Source organism: Manis javanica, chromosome 10 (assembly GCF_040802235.1).
Source record: "Manis javanica isolate MJ-LG chromosome 10, MJ_LKY, whole genome shotgun sequence".
In the NCBI taxonomy this organism is placed as follows: domain Eukaryota; kingdom Metazoa; phylum Chordata; class Mammalia; order Pholidota; family Manidae; genus Manis; species Manis javanica.
The window spans coordinates 93504993-93523052 of NC_133165.1; the positions used below are offsets into that span (position 1 = coordinate 93504993).

The window sequence follows — 18060 nt, forward strand, 5'->3', positions numbered from 1 at the left end:
GAGAGAAAGAGAATCAACACAGATCAACAGAACCAGAAATGAGAATGGAAAAATCACGACAGACTCCACAGAAATACAAAGAATTATTAAAGACTACTATGAAAACCTATATGCCAACAAGCTGGAAAACCTAGAGGAAATGGACAACTTCCTAGAAAAATACAACCTCCCAAGACTGACCAAGGAAGAAACACAAAAGTTAAACAAACCAACTACGAGCAAAGAAATTGAAACGGTAATCAAAAAACTACCCAAAAACAAAACCCCGCGGCCGGACGGATTTACCTCGGAATTTTATCAGACACACAGAGAAGACATAATACCCATTCTCCTTAAAGTGTTCCACAAAATAGAAGAAGAGGGAATACTCCCAAACTCATTCTATGAAGCCAACATCACCCTAATACCAAAACCAGGAAAAGACCCCGCCAAAAAAGAAAATTACAGACCAATATCCCTGATGAATGTAGATGCAAAAATACTCAACAAAATATTAGCCAACAGAATTCAACAGTATATCAAAAGGATCATACACCATGACCAAGTGGGATTCATCCCAGGGATGCAAGGATGGTACAACATTCAAAAATGCATCAACATCATCCGCCACATCAACAAAAAGAAAGACAAAAACCACATGATCATCTCCATAGATGCTGAAAAAGCATTTGACAAAATTCAACATCCATTCATGATAAAAACTCTCAGCAAAATGGGAATAGAGGGCAAGTACCTCAACATAATAAAGGCCATCTATGATAAACCCACAGCCAGCATTATACTGAACAGCGAGAAGCTGAAAGCATTTCCTCTGAGATCGGGAACCAGACAGGGATGCCCACTCTCCCCACTGTTATTTAACATAGTACTGGAGGTCCTAGCCATGGCAATCAGACAAAACAAAGAAATACAAGGAATCCAGATTGGTAAAGAAGAAGTTAAACTGTCACTATTTGCAGATGATATGATACTGTACATAAAAAACCCTAAAGACTCCACTCCAAAACTACTAGAACTGATATCGGAATACAGCAAAGTTGCAGGATACAAAATTAACACACAGAAATCTGTAGCTTTCCTATACACTAACAATGAATCAATAGAAAGAGAAATCAGGAAAACAATTCCATTCACCATTGCATCAAAAAGAATAAAATACCTAGGAATAAACCTAACCAAAAAAGTGAAAGACTTACACTCTGAAAACTACAAGTCACTCTTAAGAGAAATTAAAGGGGACACTAATAAATGGAAACTCATCCCATGCTCATGGCTAGGAAGAATTAATATCGTCAAAATGGCCATCCTGCCCAAAGCAATATACAGATTTGATGCAATCCCTCTCAAATTACCAGCAACATTCTTCAATGAATTGGAACAAATAATTCAAAAATTCATATGGAAACACCAAAGACCCCGAATAGCCAAAGCAATCCTGAGAAAGAACAATAAAGTAGGGGGGATCTCACTCCCCAACTTCAAGCTCTACTACAAAGCCATAGTAATCAAGACAATTTGGTACTGGCACAAGAACAGAGCCACAGACCAGTCGAACAGATTAGAGACTCCAGACATTAACCCAAACATATATGGTCAATTAATATTTGATAAAGGAGCCATGGACATACAATGGGGAAAGGACAGTCTCTTCAACAAATGGTGCTGGCAAAACTGGACAGCTACATGTAGGAGAATGAAACTGGACCATTGTCTAACCCCATATACAAAGGTAAACTCAAAATGGATCAAAGACCTAAATGTAAGTCATGAAACCATTAAACTCTTGGAAAAAAACATAGACAAAAACCTCTTAGACATAAACATGAGTGACCTCTTCTTGAACATATCTCCCCGGGCAAGGAAAATAACAGCAAAAATGAGCAAGTGGGACTACATTAAGCTGAAAAGCTTCTGTACAGCGAAAGACACCATCAATAGAACAAAAAGGAACCCTACAGTATGGGAGAATATATTTGAAAATGACACATCCGATAAAGGCTTGACGTCCAGAATATATAAAGAGCTCACACGCCTCAACAAACAAAAAACAAATAACCCAATTAAAAAATGGGCAGAGGAACTGAACAGACAGTTCTCTAAAAAAGAAATACAGATGGCCAACAGACACATGAAAAGATGCTCCACATCGCTAATTATCAGAGAAATGCAAATTAAAACTACAATGAGGTATCACCTCACACCAGTAAGGATAGCTGCCATCCAAAAGACAAACAACAACAAATGTTGGTGAGGCTGTGGAGAAAGGGGAACCCTCCTACACTGCTGGTGGGAATGTAAATTAGTTCAACCATTGTGGAAAGCAGTATGGAGGTTCATCAAAATGCTCAAAACAGACCTACCATTTGACCCAGGAATTCCACTCCTAGGAATTTACCCTAAGAACGCAGCAATCAAGTTTGAGAAAGACAGATGCACCCTTATGTTTATCACAGCACTATTTACAATAGCCAAGAATTGGAAGCAATCTAAATGTCCATCGGTAGATGAATGGATAAAGAAAATGTGGTACATATACACAATGGAATACTACTCAGCCATAAGAAGTGGAAAAATCCAACCATTTGCAGCAACATGGATGGAGCTGGAGAGTATTATGCTCAGTGAAATAAGCCAAGCGGAGAAAGAGAAATACCAAATGATTTCACTCATATGAGGAGTATAGGAACAAAGGAAAAACTGAAGAAACAAAACAGCAGCGGAATTACAGAACCCAAAAATGGACTAACAGGTACCAAAGGGAAAGGAACTGGGGAGGATGGGTGGGCAGAGAGGGATAAGGGGGGGAGAAGAAGAAGGGGGGTATTAAGATTAGCATGCATGGGGGGAGGGAGAAAGGGGAGGGTGGGCTGCACAACACAGAGAGGACAAGTAGTGACTCTACAACATTTTGCTAAGCTGATGGACAGTAATCGTAATGTGGTTGTTAGGGGGGACCTGATATAGGGGATAGCATAGTAAACATAGTATTCTTCATGTAGGTATAGATTAAAAATAAAAAAAAATTTAAAAAAAAGAAAGAAAGAAAGAAAAGGGGGATTACTTCTTGATAGGATAAAACTATTGGTAAATCAAAGATCAACGCATGCTTTAAATATCCTTAATGTTGATCACTTAAAGGGTGTCAGATGATCAGCTATGGAGGTACTCTTTTCTGATAATATTCCTTTCTCTTAATAAAAAAAAAAAAAAAAAAAAGCAGTTACTGTGTGCTGACCTCCAATGAGTTCTGCACAGTGGTATAGAGGGCATGTCAAAGTGTGGGCAAAGGGTCTGTTTGTTTCTATGCAGAAGATCAAGGCCTAGCTTGGATACCCAGAAAATGAACTAAGATACGATATGAGGAGGAGCTTCCAGCATCAGCACTCTCTGGAGGACTCGTGCCGGGGGATGATCATCAAAAAGCCTCCACAGGGATCCGGACGATGCTGCGGTTGTGGCTGCATCCAGCCCACCGTCTCCTGGACTTGCCATAGGAATGAGGAGGGAGATGTCTAGGCTGGCATGTGCATACAGTGAGACAACATATTTGACCGGATCTGTACTGTTGGAACTCAACCAGGAGTTGGGAGGGGTGCAAGTTGTAGCACTCCAAAATCTCATGACTATAGACTATCTATGGTTAAAAGAACATATGGGATGTGAACAGATCCCAGAAATGGGCTGCTTTAATTTGTCTGATTTCTCTCAGACGGTTCAAGTACAGTTGGACAATATCCATCATATCACAGACAAATTTTCACAAATGCCTAGGGTGCCTAAATGGTTTTCTTGGCTTCACTGGAGATGGATGGTAATTGTAGGTCTGCTTTGTTTATGTCACCGTATTCCTATTATGTTAATATGTGTGTGCAAATTAGTTAGTAGTTTAAAACTTATACATACTTAAGGTACTCTACAAGAAGATAGGTCAAAGAAATAATCAATCCTCCCATGTTTCCTTCCATATGCTACATCTGTAGCTTTTCTTCTTTCTTCCTAATTACAACCCTTAAATAGAATTCGTGCCTCATATCGAATTTACTGAGTATCATAATTCCTCCAGGTGGTAAAGATACCTCGAGACAAGTGCTGGGCATAGAAGCCACAGGGCATAAATCTGCAAAGAAGTAAAAAGCTAACCTTTTCAAACAATATGCTTCTCTCTCACTTACCAACTTTACATCTCCCTGTATGGCCCCGGAAGATGACTGGTTAGCCAGAGACGGGTAAGATTCCTCAAGGGAGGAACAACCTAAGACAGGCACAGTCGCATGGGGGCCATCAGGTGAGAATTTGGGGATCAACAGAGGTGAGGCTCAGAACCTCACCCTCCCCTGCTTTGAGAGAAATCTTCTGCATCCGTGGATGTTTTGCTGCCCTTGTCTAGCCTGGATTAATACTTAGTCCATAGGCACACACCTGATCATCTGATCATCTACATTTGCCCTCTTACAGCACTAAACTATGTTTTCTACCTTTATCTTGCATCTACCTACCACTTCAGCATTTTATTAAAAATAAAAATAATAATAATAATAAAGGGAGAAATGTGGGATCAACATATAAATCAAGTACAAAAATCAAACGAGTAATCGTATTTGACCTGATTGTTTATAGGTCATAATGCGTGATCAAAACCGAAAGTTTCTGTAATGACTGCCCTTGTACTGTTCACCATGTAAGAATTTATTCACCATGTAAGAACTTGTTCGTTATGCTTCAGAAGATTGGAGACTGACGAGAATTAGACTTGAGATGGATTAATGATTGTACATTGAGCATTGACCCCCCTATATTGAATTTTATTGTTGTTAACAACCATTTGATCAATAAATATGAGATGCCCTCTCAAAAAAAAAAAAAAATTTTTCAAAATAATTTTACATTCACACTGTACTATGCCCATATATAAAACACGCACACAAAATCAAAATTTAAGATATATATAATCAATTCACCACTACAAGTAGTTTTTAAATTCTCACCTGATTTTTTTGAGTTAATTCATTAACTGAACTTTTCAGTTTTTGTAGTTCCTGCACATATATAGCAACTTCCTGGGGGCCTTTGGCAAGTTCATTCTTTAGCTGGTTCACTGTAGCCTAAAAAAAAAAAAAAATTAGAGCAAATTAAATGAAAAAAGAAATGGAAGCATCCAAAGGTTTTAAGATTACATAATTTGCATCATTGTGGTTGTTAAATTGAAATAATCCTTGGAAGTTTCAGTTTGGATCTTTATCCTTCTACTGCCACTCCACATCTTTATTGACTGAAAACAAAATTTTAAAATGTATCTAAGATGCACAACTCCATTTATTTAATAACACATGAAATGAAAAGTTGACATCCTACCTCGCATGTCAGAAGTAAGCATCAAACTATAAACTTGAATTTACTGGCTTTGAAACTCTGTACTTTAATCCTCTTGAATTTAAAGAGGATATGCAAGTTATGCCTACATTTTTCCCCATTTCTATAGTATAGCCTTTTCTTTTCAGTTTAAAACATGTTAAATGCAAACATACTACACACAGTTACCTTTGAAAAATGGCAAATCATCCTTTTTACTGTAATGGGAAGTTTTTGTCCAAAGAAGTTACCAAACAGAAGTTATATAGAGAGTTTTATTAAATAGAATCACTGCACTCTGTGATCAGGTATTATCACTTGATATGGATCACTTCAACATTTTAACATTTTTTTAAATGAAAATTAGGGTCTACTATTAAAACAATGGTTTGATCATTTAAAAAAGACGTAAGAGAAGGGTAAGCAAAGATCTTGGAAATACAAATTCCTTTACACAAAAGCTTCATCACTAGCAAGCGAGAGACTGCTTTACCACAGATGATAATAACAAAAGAATGTTGTATTTCTAATATTGCTTGTTGGCTTTATTTCTTCATTCTTCAGGTTATAATTATTTTCTTTGTAGTCTTTATTAGTAAATAAACTTTATAATATGAGTAATGCAAATTTTTTAAAGTTTTCTTAATGAACACATCAGCAGTTACCTGTATCATATACTACAAATGAGTACTTTCATCTTCAAGGGAGAAATTTGTAATAAATTAGTAGAAAGTTACTAAAAGGCTACCAATTTATTGTGACATTAATGCCAAGAGATCTTTTGCTAGTCTTCTTTTGGGAATGCTTCCAGAATATCTGGCTTTTTTTTTTCACACAGTAGCTTTGGCTTTCAGTTTTAGAAACTACCTAGTAAACAAAGTAAGTGACTAAACTAAATGTTCACTTGGGCTTTCTAAATTTTATTTTAATAACCATAAATTAATGAAACTAGTTTTCTGAGTGTTTTCCAAACTGGTTTAAAGTCTATCAAAAGAGGTTTCAAAAATGTTTTTAGGAATGGCAGCACATCTGATATAAGTTCATGGTCTGACCTTTTAAGGAAAACATTAATGTAAATGAACCAATTCTTATACCCTGAAAGGCAATCTGTCACATTACTTTATAGTTATACTTTATACAGGGTATGTAAATATAATGTATAACAATTAATATATATATTACATACTTCAAAGAAGGAAATAAGTTTAAATATTCAAGTATTTTTAATTGCATTTCAGTTAAAGGCATATCCTAATAAACATGTCTTAAATTGATCATGTATCTTTGATATGAATACAGGTATTGGGAGTTTATTTCAAAGTGCTATTTCTAACACCTTTGAGTCTCAGAATCATTTTCTGTTAGTAACAGTATGGATATTAATAAAAATATTGCAAATAATTTGGCTATTTTAAAGTAATATCTTTCAATCACATACTGCAAATGCCAACTTATCACGAAAGCAAGTATATTATCATATTTAAATACCTACTTATAAGTATCTTATCAAAGGATATAGCAGAATGTCTGGAATATAAACAGAAATAAGTAACCCAAATTATGAGTATATTTCATTAAAATACCATGATTCTACATAAAAGCTTATAAAATGTAAAATCCAAGTATAACATCTATCTAATATCTATCTTGCTGATAAATTCCAACATGCAGAAGACACTAAACAAGAAAATGTAAAGCAAATACATAAAAAAAATCATTGTTATAGTTTTTAAATGTTCTTATAAATGATTTTATAATGTTAACACCTAAAAAAATGAACAATAAGTGTATCATTTGTCCTTTGTACACTAAATGTGTATATATTTTTAAACCTAGAATATTTAAAAAGATAAAAGCAAGCATTTAAAAATTTTTAATTTACTCTAGGAGTTAAAAAAGAAAGATGTGGGAAGAGTACACAGCAAGAGGTATACTTTAGTTATAGGGAAGGGAAGGGAGGGAAATGAATTACAGCAAACTTGTACTTTCTCACTGCACACTGTAAATCATTTTAATCTTTTATCATGACCATGTATTATGTTCATATCTGAAAAATATATATAAGATTAAAGAAAGAAAACATTTCCAGGTTCAGATATTCCCTGTTCACATATCACTATGGGTGAAACTCAACCAAAGAAGGCTCTCCATTCTAGCCACACTGACTTTCCTCACTATTAACAGGCTAAGCTTATCTGGGCCTTGAAGGCTTTAGGACTTGTGCTCCCTCTTCTGAGGAACACTTGCTCCCAGTTCTTCACTATGATTCTTGCTTAATTCATTCTTCTCACACACGTTCTCCTCAAGGGGTCCTTCCCTGATCATTCTATCTAAAATTGTCTCACATTATTGCCAGCTTCACTACTACACATTTCCTGCTTTACTATTTTTTATGGTGCTTCAGATTAACTGACTTTCTATCATGATTTGGCTTACTGACATCCACAAAGGAACATAAGCTTTACAACAACCTAAATTTGAATAGTTACTGACACTATTCAAAAAAAGTCACAAAGGAATGAGTGATTCTATTTCGAAGGAATTAACAGATATTAATTGGGAAGAGTATATCAAACCCTATAAAAATCTACATTTCCTTTAAACCACGTTTTTGAACTCAACATTGAAGTTTTACTAAAAAGCTTTAAGTTACAAAATAATTAAGGAAAGATACACCAAGCAAACATACTGCTAGTGCTTTAGAATTGTAATTATTATCGTAATATGCTATTACTCTTAGTAAATAATTATTTAAAGATGGTCCAAAATTTGCTTAAATTAATAAAACAAAAATGAGCATATCTTTGAAGTTCTGAGATTGCTCTAAACACAAAATGCTATATGACAATAGAAGGTGTTGTATTAAAAGTATTACTAATATTAAAAGCCTTCCCAAATCACATTACCTCAAGTTTAAGCATCTCCATTAGAAAGCAGAAAAAAAAAATAATGAAATGATGGATGAAAGGTGGAAGACAGGACTGAAGTACACATTGAAAACACAATAAAAATGTCCAATCATACTGCTAAATCTATCTCTACATTAGTATACTTTTAAAAGATACTTAAATATGCTTTTTAACAACTATGCATGAGTGTAACCAACCATACTTATTCTTTATCTTTATAAACACTTTAATTTTTAAAAATGGGATTCAAAAGGGTGTATTTGGAATACAAATAAAATTCTTAAAAAATGATTTCCATTAAAGACCACACCAAATATAAGTTGATCCCAGCTTTGATATTTTCAATAATGTAGATATGTAGAATACTTTTTTAACCTTTAAATCTTCAATTTCTAATCTATAAAATAGCTTATTTTTTACAAAGTACTTTCAAATGTTTTAGGAGTTATTTTTCTCAAATATCTGAACCAAAAAAAAAAAAAAGTCAATGAATTCCTAAGGTATATATTTAAAAATGAAAGTAATGGAACATAAGGAAAAATTTAACAATGTACACTGGAATACATATCTTCAGTCTCAACTAGAAATATCAAATAAATCACTGTATTTTTTAGCTTCTTTAATTCCATTTAATGTGCTTGTTTATAATACTAATATTTAGGTTAAGTAAAGTAGTAATACATAAAATTCTTTTCTACTAATTTAAGTACTGTACTTCACCAATACACACTTAACTGGAAGAAAGAGAATTGAATTTTAATAAATTGATAAAATACATGCCATATATTTATATACTTAGACAAATATTTACATTTGAAGAGTAAGCAGAAGCTAAAAATAAAAGAAATTATAAACAAATAAATGAGATAGATTATTTAAGGCAGTTAAGTTTTTTATAAGGAAATGATATGAGACACAACTCTTAAGTATTTTAAGCTATCTCAATACAAACATTGTAACATACAATATGGTAAAATATGAAAAGTAATAACAATAGGCATTAGGTCAAGATGAATAGCATAAATTTACTTTTATAAGGCAGTCATTGGACCACATAAAAATGGGAGATATCATGATACAGAAAGAACACAGACTTGAAATGTGGAACATTTCACGTAACAGTATACACCAAGTTAACGAAAATCACATTTGAGTGCACTGAACGTCATTACCTCTGAGTTAGCATGTTCCACCTGTAGCTTCTTGCACTCATCTTTGAGTTTTTCAGATTCTCTCTCACGTTCCAAGGTCATACTGTCCATTAGCGTTTGGACCTGGACCAGTTCTTTCTTCAGCACGGCTACATCTTCTATACCAGGTCTCTGAAGCTGTGAAGCAACACATTTCAAATAAAAATTACAGTGAAAAACTAAAATAACACAATTTTATACGGTTTCACTACAAAAAAATCAAAGTGAAAACCATCTTTAATATTAATTATTGGACTACAAACATCGAACACTGATTCCTTCCCACTAACAAGCCTCTCCTCTTCCCACCATATCTCACATTTAATAGTGTTACTACTCAAATGCAAAATAGCAAATTCACAATTATCTTTAGTGTTTCATCTGCTTTCCTTTCCTACAAACCATGCCTATGGGTCATAACAACCACTCGAAAAAAACTACATTCCTTCATTTTCTATGCTAAGAAACTGGTAATAAAACTGAAGGATATAAAGCCACAGTAATCAAGATAATTTGGTACTGGCACGAGAACAAACCCACAGACCAATGGAACAGACTAGAGAGCCCTGATATAAACCCAACCATATATGGTCAATTAATATATGATAAAGGAGCCATGGACATACAATGGGGAAATGAAAGCCTCTTCAACAGCTGGTGTTGGCAAAACTGGACAGCTACATGCAAGAGAATGAAATTGGATTATTGTTTAACCCCATATACAAAGTAAACTCGAAATGGATCAAAGACCTGAATGTAAGTCATAAAACCATAAAACTCTCAGGAGACAACATAAGCAAAAATCTCCTGAATATAAACATGATCAACTTCTTCTGAACGCATCTCCTCGAGCAAGGGAAACAAAACCAAAATGAACTCATGGACTACATCAAACTAAAAAGTTTCTATCCAGCAAAGGACACCATCAACAGAACAAAAAGGCATCCATTCTACAGTATGGGAGAATATATTTGTAAATCACTTATCTGACAAGGGGTTAACATCCAAAATATATGAAGAACTCACATGCCTCAACACCCAAAAAGCAGATAAACCGATTAAATAATGGGCAGAGAATGTGAAGAGACAATTCTCCAAAGAAGAAATTCAGATGCCCAACAGACACATGAAAAGATGCTCCACATCACTAATCATCAGGGAAATGCAAATTAAAACCACAATGAGATATCACCTCACACCAGTAAGGATGGCTGGCCAGCATTGAAAAGACTAAGAACAACAAATGCTGGGGAGGATGCGGAGAAAGGGGAACCCTCCTACATGGCTGGTGGCAATGTAAGCTAGTTCAACCATTGTGGAAAGCAATATGGAGGTTCCTCAAAAAACTCAAAATAGAAATATCATTTGACCTGGGAATCCCACTCCTTGGGATTTATGCAAAAAATACAGCTTCTCAGATTCAAAAAGACATATGCACCCCTATGTTTATCACAGCACTATTTACATCAGCAAAGATATGAAAGCAACCTAAGTGTCCATCAATAGATGAATGGATAAAGATGTGGTTCATATACACAATGGAATACTACTAAGCCATAAGAAAGGAACAAATCCTACCATTTGCAACAACAGGAATGGAGCTGGACGATTTTATGCTCAGTGAAATAAGACAGGCGGAGAAAGACAAGTGCCAAATGATTTCCCTCATTTGTGAAGTATAACAACGAAGCAAAACTAAAGGAAAAAAATAGCAGCAAACTCACAGACTCCAAGAAGGGACTAGTGGTTACCAAAAGGGACGGGTGTGGAAGGGTGGGGGGGTAGGGAGGGAGAAGGGAATTGAGGATTATTATGTTTAGTACACATGGTGTGGGGGTCACAGGGAAAACAGTGTAGCACAGAGAAGGCAAACAGTGAATCTGTGCCATCTTACTATACTGATGGACAGTGACTGCAATGGGGTATGGGTCAGGACTTGATAATATGGGTAAATGTAGTAACCACATTGTTTTTTCATGTGAAACCTTCATAAGAGCGTATATCAATTATACCTTAATAAAAAAAATTTTTTTAAATGAAGGAGCTGTAGATCTAAATATAATCAAGATTTGATACAGGTTGAATATAGGTGATTCCTTTACTTGTGTATTTATTGAGTGCTAAATGAAGGACAGAAAGGACTCAAGGACAGATCTAAGGTTGTTAAGCCTGAGGAGAGCATTGAAGATGTATGGTACCAATGATAGACATACAGTTATGGGAGAAATACGATAACTTGATATTATACTTATTGAATTTGAAAATGACAGCTAGAAATGCAATCAGAAGTATCCTAAAAGCAGGTGGATTTATAAAACTAAAATGCAAGGGAGGTCAGGATGAGAGATGCAAATATGGAAACTACTAAGAAAGACAGTGTATCAAGAAACAACAAAAATGTTAAGATAATAAATTATGTATCATGAAATCCATTTTTATTTTTAAAATCATATACAGTATATATGCAGGTGGTAGCATTCTAGGGAACTTTTTATTTCCTCCATTTCACTCAGTCTATACTTTTAAATATTTGTTATTAGTGTATTTCATTTTTAAGTCAGAAAATTATAAAGGTAAATTCCAATAAATGGTTTCTAAATTACCAGTTCAGTCTTCAGATCCTGAATTACAGTTGCTTCTTTGTTTAATTCCTCTGTCAGTTGTATTGCTTTTTGTTCAGCAGCTTCTCGAAGACTCCTTTCTTCATCATATTTTGACTTTATGTCTAATTAAGGATAGTTATGTAAATATTAGTTTTATGACTAACTCTAGAGAGGAGCAGTTTTATAAATTCCTGTATATTCCAGCACACATAATTATACCACTCTAATTCAAATTCACAGTCCTAAGATAAACATAAATACGTACAATAAAATTATACTTCTGACCACTGAACAATGAACTTAAAATGATAAAATGTTTTTAACTAAATTCACACATTAAGTATGAATTAGCATTTTAATATAAACTTATCATATAACAATATTTTACCCAAAAACATATAGTTAATAAAAACATAACTGACAGCATAACCAAATGTTAAATCTAAAATCTATGCTATATTATTTTACTTCTTCAAAATGTTACTTGTTAATCTTTAAAGCATACCCCAAAAGAAAATTCATTTTCTTAAAATCAAGAATAATTCTATAGAAAAAATCAGTCCTTTGAAGGGAGAAAATGGGATGACAAACATTACTTACATAGCAATTTGGTTGTCATTAAATTCCAGCAATCACCATAACAGTCTTTAATAAATACTTAACCACACTAAAATATAATGTTTATTTATAGGATCTGTAATAGTAAAAAAATCAGTGAGACTGATTTATTGACTAAAAATTTCTGATTCAGTTTACCTGCAATTTCAGTGGCAAGTTGGGCTGCTTTCTGTTCAAATAAGTCTTTCATTTGCTTAATATTAAAATTCTCTGTTTGGGCTTCTTCTAATTGTTGTTCCAAAGACTGTAGCTCTATTTTTTTTAAAAAAGTATAGTATTTACTCAAATACAATAATTAGATTTCCTAAAGTAGGATTACTTATACTTACTGTAAGACAATTAACATGAGTCTATTACTAATTATAGAGTATCTTCACATTTCAAGAAGTATACCTGATTCATTTAGAGTACAAGTTGTAACTTAAAAACACTAAATTTAAAAAAAGAATATATATTATCACACCCAAATAATGTATAAATATTTGTTTCAAGATTATTTTGAGTTCACATTTCAGTTATTTTCCTGTATCTGTCAACTGACCAAGAAGGAATATATTCTGTTTCTCTGATAAAATTTGTTATAATGCAAAATGACATTAGAAACAGTTTAAGAACAAGGTCTTATAAAAAGAGATTTCACAGGAAAATTATAATCTACTAGCTAATCTCAAAATATTTTCATTTTTCATTGAGCAGCCCTCCAGTTAAAATCAGTTATGAAATGCTAGTCTTATCATTTTTATTTCAAGAAAAAAAGCATACATCACTTTCTAATACAGATTTAACTTTTTATTAAACAATCACATTAATGTAATATCCTGGAAGTTAATTTATAACTTCAGAATATAATGAACTAAGATTTTTGTTAACTGATTAAGTCATGAGGTTCGCAGGTAACAAACACTCTAAGCCTATAATACTACTGTTATCTTCACTGTTTCAAAGCCATAAAAATATAACCACAAAACAAAATTTACGTAGCAGCCCTCAGAGAAAAAGAAAAAAGTTAAAAACAAGAATGAGAGAGAAGAAAGAATATCTACTCTAAGTTACCTGCTGATGAATCAGCCACCAATCCATCAGGTTTAGACTCCTCAATGAAAACAAAATATAAAAAATGCATTAAAAGGAAAAGACAATACTGTTACAACTGCCAATGTGAGAAAATTTTCTGAAAGCCCCATTCTGTCAGGCAAACAGCAAGATTTTGATGAGAATTAAATTTTGGCTTGTTCTGTGTTCCGCTAGGCAGACTGGTATAATGATTTAACAACAGCTCCCTGGTTCTAAGAAGTTTTTATTGCTATTATAGGTTAAATAAGTATGGGTCTCACAATAGATGCTATCTTAAATTCCTTAAATTCAGCAATAAATGAATAAATAAATAATTTAAGTTCTTACAATTCTAAATATAGATTCTAAAACAAATAAGTCAGCAGGCAAGATTCAATCCTATAGTATCTGAAATTTGCACACATTAAAATACACCAGGGAACCATCACTATTAAAAAATCCGGCTTTAAAAACATAAATTTTTAATTCAGGATTATAAATCACCTTTAAAAGAAACAGAAATAAAAAATATATCCCATAAGGTTTAACTTATCATGTGTATTAGAAACAAAATAGTATGTGGCCTAGTCATAACTTCCATATTATCAAGAATTTATACATATCTGAAAAAGTTTAATCATCTCACAGTATATCTGACTATATTTTCTATTACATTGGATTTAGACATATTGATTGCTAAGAATCATCAGTATTTAAAATATATTTTCCCCCAAAGGCAAATTTCCTACCAATGCAATTACACTTTGCACTGTGGAGAATTTATTTATTGAATGTGAAATAGCTACCTCAAATGTAGGGAACAATTTCCTCTCTGTTTTCAGGTACAGAAATTAATACAGCCCATGTTTGATTAGTTATTAATGACACCTACATAAAACATGAGTAAATGAACTATAAATATTCTAGATTACTAAAAACCTCTTTGATGCATCCTCAATTATTGAGGCTGAGTAGTAATAAAACTGATATTTTGTTATCTCTCTGTTTGTCTTTTCTAGCCCAAATGAAAATTCTTGGCAAATAGATAAAAAGGTGAAAAGCCTGAGAGACACAATGTGCTAAGATAATGTGCAAAGGGGATCACTAATTCATAAAAATATTAGGACTATTGTTAAAGGGTATCCACTTTATTCTTGCAAATACAAACTATATATGGATCTGGTAAGTTCATTATTCTGTGATTCTTTATGTAATTTTTGTATAAAAGTCAATACAATTTTAGTATAAAGATTGTAACTGGTTAAGACATTTATTTAGAAAATACATAATTATAAAGAACATAAAATATTAAAGAATCTATTCTGAAATATCCCATTTTGGACATTTCAAAATTGGTTATTTCAGTTTTTGGTATCACATCATTTTGTTTTTTTCTATGAACTGTTTTTATGTAACTCAAGTTGTATAATATATGTGTGTGTGTGTGTGTGTGTGTGTGTACACATACACATAATTTTTGTTTTTTAAAACCTAACATTGTAAATGCAATGGTTTTCCATGTTTTCAAACAAACTTCACTAACAGAAACAGTTAATAATAGTTCTTTCCCTAATAATAGACATTTTGGTGATTTCCAATTTGTCATAACACAAGTGCTTTGAAAATTTTCACTATTGTTTGAACCTATGTTTTTTAACTATACAATTGTCAGAAAATTAGGATAATATAGTCTGGTATAATAAATCCACAGGTAACTGACTCTTAATGGAGCACCTTAAAGAAGCTACTTCTTAGCTTTCTAGGTATTTCTTTGATTCATTAGAATTACAAAGGACATATACTGTAGGCTATTAAAAAAAGAAAACAAACCAAGATATAAACAAATTGTTTATATCAGGTCATCTGCTTACAAAAAGTATTATGTTTAATTTTCAACAATGAAAATAACCAGTAAATACACTTCAAGTATTTAAAAGCAATTACTTGCTGTTGCAGCCCCTGAAATTTTTCTAATTCTTTCTTTAATTCCTCTGAGTACCATTTTTCTTCCTAGGGGAAAAAAAAGATTTTTAATTAGTAAATTTTAAAAGGTTTATTTTCTGAAACACTGAAAACAAGTATAATCATTTTTATTCTTACCTTAAGTGAAGCCTGTAGGTCTTGGATCTCTTGTCTGAGTAGTGTCACATCATCTCTAAACATAAATTGGGAATAAAAGGAATTAGTATATCATGTTCTTTAACATCCTGGTCTCTTAACAAATCATAGCTAGTATTATATATTAACATTCTAGTTTTCTCAGTTCTTAAAAAAACCTGTATATTTTAGGTATAGTGGCATATATATAAAACCCTTAGAAAAATAACTTTATTTCTAAACCTAAATGTTTATAAATGGAAAAACACTTCACCATGGAAATGATACAACTGACTGTCAAATGCCTAAGTAAGAAGCAAAATGTGTCCCACTAATTTGACAATAAACACTAATGACTTCCTATTGCCATTAGCATAAAATCTAAACTCATTAACAAGAACCACAAAATCTGCACAATCTAGTCTCTGCCTTATGACTCTCCCCCTCACTCACTTAGCTCTAGCAACACTGGCTTCTTTCTGTTCGTTGAGTCTGAAATATTTTTTTCTGTCATAACCATCTCACTTTCTGTTCCCCTTGCCTAAGAGTCAGTCTCACAAAGAATGGTGAGCAAATCACTGGAGGGCCTGATACAGGAGAGAAATTCCATGAAAACACACACTGGGGATTCTTCTTCTGGATGTCAGGAACCTATATTCCCCTGCTGGATTGTTAACAGCAAAAAAAAAAAGCCGGACTGCCTTGCTCCATGCCACTACCAATGGCTGCCATGATAGAAGACACAAAAACTGAAACTGCTGATTAAGAATACTCTAATGAATTGATTATAGTGTAAACAGAATAGGAATAGATCAGTTCTGATGATAAGGAAGGCCAAATCTACACCAGCACAAGCGTTATCAGTAAGATAAAAGATAATGGGACATACTGGGAGAATTAACCTCTACGAAGATGGCAGGGGTAGAAAGTAAAAGGGCAGAGTCAGCTTCATCTGTGAAATAGGGGTTAATAGAAAATGAAGGAAACTGCCAAAAAAGTGAAATGTAAAAGAGGGAAAAATGAGTCCTCTACCTTTCATAACCATTCATATGTAAATAATTTATTCATTATTCAATAGACATTCATTATCTATGCCAGACTCAAGTTGTTCAGTCTAATGGGGGAACTAAACACTAAACAAGTAAGAGCAATAGACTATCATCAGTTCTGTGAGAAATAAAAAGAGGCATTGTAGGTAAAACTGCATCATTTCTAGAATCTTTCACCTGGCCTTGTGCATCTCCCTATCAATAGGTGTTTCCAGGGGGTGGAGAGAAGTAGTCCATCTCCATATCAATAGGTGATTACAAGAGGAAGCAAGGGCATATCTGGACTGGAGAAGTTGGGGAGGGATTCCCCTTTTTCTGCAGCCAGGTCATCAGAGACAGGTGAGCAGAAGTGGATGACTGCTTGTAGGCAACAGGTTTCTCCCATTTAATTCCTCCCTTTGACTGATTTTAGTTTCAAAGGTAATTTGCCCCAAGCTGAAAACTTATTTTCCCTAGAAGTAACATCTGGCGGTAGTTGGCAGGACCTCTGACCCTGAAATCTGTCTTCATGGATGTGATCCTTGGGCACGCTGCCCCTAGAGATGGTGGTGAGATACCTGGAAACACCCCTGTGGATGGTGGGGAGGCCCCAGTAGCTACAGTGGTGAAGGGTGTGGCTTCACCAGGGAGCCCCTAGTGGGAAATTATCTAGGGAAAAGCACCTCCTAGAAAGGTAGAGCCTTCCCCAGAATTAGGGAAGGGTGGAGACACTGGAAGCTGTGGACTTAGCCCTCCATGAGATAGAAGACTGCTTAGAGGTCCTGAATAGCCATGTAGCAGCCAGGATTGTTAGACATTTGTTTCTCAAGACAGTGGAAAGGGTTACCGAGGAGAGAGGCAGAGACTTCAGGAGGAGAAAGACATATTTCAGCATTGCTTAGAGGAGCTGTGGCAAGACCTATGGGCTCTCTTCTGACTAGGACAGTTACCGTATATCACTGGCCATTTGCCTTTGGCATCCCCAGGGAATGATGAAGTAGACACACTGGCCCAGGTGCACTGGCTAGAAGGGAAGCCTGCCTCTGATGTAGCCTAATGGTTACATCAGCGTTTGTTGCACGTGGGACAAAAGACAATCTGGGCTACAGCCTGTGGCTGGGACTTGCCATTGATCTTTGAAGAAGTCAGCAGAGCCCAGGAGTGCCTTATGTGCTCTAAGAGGGACTTACACTGAGTCTGCAGCAACATGGGA

At 34.1% G+C, this 18060-nt stretch overlaps 1 protein-coding gene across 5 annotated transcripts in view; it reads right to left on the reverse strand.

Moving 5' to 3' along the window:
• The window catches only part of EEA1 (early endosome antigen 1), a 138271-nt gene that overhangs the window by 76079 nt on the left and 44132 nt on the right, over positions 1-18060 (reverse strand). For all 5 annotated transcript variants that reach the window (XM_073213613.1, XM_073213614.1, XM_073213615.1 and 2 more), the window contains 7 exons: positions 15823-15877; positions 15667-15732; positions 13723-13762; positions 12808-12921; positions 12052-12173; positions 9431-9586; positions 4986-5102 (listed from right to left, as the gene is read on the reverse strand). In XM_073213613.1, the coding sequence (XP_073069714.1) occupies positions 4986-5102; positions 9431-9586; positions 12052-12173; positions 12808-12921; positions 13723-13762; positions 15667-15732; positions 15823-15877 (670 nt within the window). The remainder of the gene's footprint in view (positions 1-4985; positions 5103-9430; positions 9587-12051; positions 12174-12807; positions 12922-13722; positions 13763-15666; positions 15733-15822; positions 15878-18060) is intronic.